The sequence below is a fragment of the Lactuca serriola genome, chromosome 4 (assembly GCF_051521515.1).
Source record: "Lactuca serriola cultivar US96UC23 chromosome 4, Lser_US96UC23_V15, whole genome shotgun sequence".
Taxonomy (NCBI): Eukaryota; Viridiplantae; Streptophyta; class Magnoliopsida; order Asterales; family Asteraceae; genus Lactuca; species Lactuca serriola.
Window position 1 is genome coordinate 159,922,670 of NC_136411.1, and position 3,682 is coordinate 159,926,351.

General features: G+C 33.4%; 1 protein-coding gene across 1 annotated transcript; it reads right to left on the bottom strand.

Annotated features, from left to right (window-relative positions):
- Positions 1-421: 421 nt before the first annotated feature.
- Positions 422-2,299, bottom strand: LOC145100416 (protein NEGATIVE GRAVITROPIC RESPONSE OF ROOTS-like). Its single transcript, XM_079037699.1, has 5 exons — positions 1,876-2,299; positions 1,705-1,780; positions 1,062-1,600; positions 805-979; positions 422-697 (listed from the first exon to the last, which is right to left on the bottom strand). Exons 1-5 carry the CDS (start codon positions 1,879-1,881, stop codon positions 678-680), a joined length of 816 nt encoding a protein of 271 aa, XP_078893825.1. The 5' UTR covers positions 1,882-2,299; the 3' UTR covers positions 422-677.
- Positions 2,300-3,682: the final 1,383 nt, after the last annotated feature.

Below are 3,682 nucleotides of genomic sequence, written 5' to 3' on the forward strand. Positions count from 1 at the left end.
CATTGGTTGTTTACTTTGTATTTAACCTATAACTATGTATTGATCATAGCACGGGTTTGTTATTTTCTTTTTACGCTTATATAGTATTTTTTTTATGTGACTGTGAACCCTAACAAACCCCAAAAAATAGCAACCATATAACATGATCACAAACGACATTATTTCAAGAATGGGGAGAGTTTTCGTTTTAAAAAAAATTAGGTAGCAAAGGCAAATACGTAATTTTATTCTAGTATAATCCAAATTTATACAAATATTGTTTTCGAAAATAAACATGTGTAATCCAAATTTGTTTGTTCAAATATCAAAAACTAATTATTATGACTTCAAATCGCCATATTCAACCAATCAATTTCAAAAGAAACCCCTTTTCTTTTCGGAAAATATGTCTAAAGATTTTACCATGCACTAATGAGAAATATAAATTTCAATGTCTAGCCTTTGAATTCATAAGATAGCATATATGAACTTCAAGAATGCTCCACAATATAACATAACAAAGTATTAAACCCATAGACATGATTCCAAGCACAAAAAGTAGAAGGCTTCAAGTATATGTCCCTCTATCCTTTGCTCCTGATCAGATGGCAACTATTGCGCAAGAGCCCAATCACTCTTATATAAAGTGTTAAATAATATACGATTCAGTAGATATCCAGTAATGGTGTTGTTCATATTCATATCTCTAACACAATATCTGAATAAGAAAGTGGAATTATCAATTATCAATATTTAATACACTTTTATTTTGGTAATACTTTAGAGGAAATTAATTAAGCTACGAAAGAACTTCATTCAACTTACATTCGGAATCAGTTTTCACCCATTTCGAGCCATCATTTGCGTCATCCTCCTGTTTTTCTATTGCTTTTCCTTTCCCCTTCCTCGGTGATTGTCTGTTTTCGATAAGTTTCCTTGTGGATGATGCTCGTGAAGAGTTCTGAGGATTGATCTTATTTTTAAGCATTGCTCTTAATAACTGCATTTTAACAAGTTCATCAATACATATATATAAACTTATGTTTGGAAAACAAAGAGGAAAAATAATGAAGTTTAATTACCCTCTCCATTCTTGATTCTGGAAGTCGATCTTGCAAGCTAGGCATTGGAGGCAAACCGCTGCTGCATACAAACATTTTCTTCAAGAGAAAAGAAATTGATTTGTGTTTTTTCCCGATTGCTTTCTTACTGTTTTCCATGCAAATATCTTTGCACCTACCAAGAATTACTCTAATTGTGCGATCAATATCTTCCTCTTTATCGTCTTGATTAGTGATAACTGTGGTTGAAAGCCTACGATCAACTTCTAAGCTTGATGGACAATTAAGAAATCTATCCAATGGAAGATCAGCACTGATTTCTCCTTGTTTATTAGCAGCAGGTTTCTTCGACAAAAGCTTTGTTAACTCCTTCTGTAGTTTTCCGATTTCTTCAGGTGTGAAGTCAGATAGATCTGGAGACGATGATGCTGTAACTTCTGTATTATCTTCGATTTCTTCATTTTCAGTTGGTATATCATTGTTTCCAAACGTTCCTATTGCCAGCAACCCATGAGGCCAATCGTTGAATTCTTCTTTCTGAGAGTCTTGTTTCACGTGAACTATATATTTAATGATGGAAATTCGATATAGATTATAATTTTCCTCTAATTAACATTTTTGGATGATTAATTAAATAGACATGAGAAATGAAAAGGTTACATACGAGTAGTAGAGGTGACTGTATGCGACTTCTTATGCTCTTGCCCACCATTGAGTTTACTTTGCATCCAATTAAAGAACTGCAACCAAAAGATATCACCTTGTAAAACACCATTGATTATAGATTATTAACAAAAACTGCAACAAGAACAGTATATATACTAATTGGTCTTACCTTCATTTCGATATCAATATATGAAGAGAGATTAATTGGTGATGATGAAAGCCAAAATGGGTCTCGAAAGAAAGTTTTGAGATGGGGTTTTGAAAATAATAGTTAAAGGAAAGAACGATGAAAGAATTTCATTAAGTAGTTGTAGTTTTGACTGTTGCTGAAGACCTCCCTGTAGCTATAGGCTTAAGAAGGTGATTAAGTGGTACAAGTATCCAAATGCAGCAATTGGACAACTCGTATTCAGTCCTATTCCTTTGTGCATCAAATCATTAAGTTGTACATTATATTGGAATTTCTTAATGTTTTAAAAGAAGATGGTTTGATGATAGCCCCCAGTATCCCATGCATAATGAAATAGACTTATTATAATAATGCCTTCATGTTTCCTTCTAATAATACATGCCCTACAATTTTTAGTGCACAGGTTGACACTGCACACGTAACACCATTGGATCCATCTTGATACACTCTTCTGCTCTGGTAGACTCTATACGTACGTGGGATTATGGGCTATCGAATTTCCATCATTAAATAAATTATTTTCTCATAAACAATGGTCAATATGAATTCAACTTCTTCACACCATTTTAATTATTTATCTTCACATTAAAAACCCAAAAACATTTTTCGCTATATTTTTTTTACTTCTTCACAAAGTAAATTGGGTCGCATATATATTCGTTATAGCAATCATGAACCACACGTTTGTGATAACATGCATCATACAACTAACCAAATGAAAGAGACCAAAAATGATAAGGTGACACTTTTTCTCTCCTTTTCGGTATGTAAACAACGTTGTTTTCATATAATTTGAGTACATTCTTGAAGCTAGCTACCGACATGATATGATTAACTTTTTTTCTAAATCAAGGGGATTGAATACCGTCTCTAGAAAATATAGATGATGCATGTGACGTTCCTGTTGTGACCTTCACCTACTGTCTGCAAGAGAACTAAAAGGAACTCATTATGTGAAGGGTTGTCATTTTCAGTAGTGAAAAATAGCCTTGCGACAACCATCAAATTACAAAAGACATCAAAGATTCGGAAGATGTGAATGTCTACCACTGCGTGTTGGGATAATACCCTTTACTTGAATCTTCCAATAATTACACTTGCTACATGATATAAAGTACGGTTGCACTTATCTAATGAAATATAGACAATGTATCTGCCAACACACGTGTATGAATGGTATCATTTTTATTGCATGAGTTACAACAACTACTATAATGCAAAATCAGGGCTTCATAGTTAATTACCACATTAAATTGTATTGATGCGCAGATTACATATACATATATACCATAATCATAAGTGTGATCTTGAAAATCTCGACACCAAAATAGGTGGAGACACAATATATTTATAAAACAATAATTTACACATTGTGTACAAGAGAAAAGGATAACTACATAATACACACTTAAATATTTCATATGTCGAGCGTCTAGCCGCAACACATCTACCACAATCGGCATCCGAATAGCCAATGATGGAGGAGGTATTATGAGGAGCCAAGGCTGTGTGAATCGGTTTTGCATCTAGAAGATCAGCACGGTCAAGTATATCACGGACATATTTAGACTGACTTAAGAATAGGCAATCATTGGTGCATGCCACTTCTAGTCCCAGAAAAGAATTCAAGTCGCCAATATCCTTTCTTGCGAATTCATTATGCAATCGAGCTATAAAGGAATTTATTACCGATTCTTAATTACCTGTTAAAATCAAGTCATCAAGATAAACTAGAAGATACATGATACAAGAGTCATGCTTAATGATGAATAAAGAGGTGTCATTG

Coding starts and splice junctions, on each gene's coding strand:
- LOC145100416 (XM_079037699.1), bottom strand. Junction 980..1,061: donor CAGAATCAAGAATGGAGAGG/GTAATTAAACTT, acceptor GTTAAAATGCAG/TTATTAAGAGCAATGCTTAA. Junction 698..804: donor GGTGAAAACTGATTCCGAAT/GTAAGTTGAATG, acceptor TTTCTTATTCAG/ATATTGTGTTAGAGATATGA.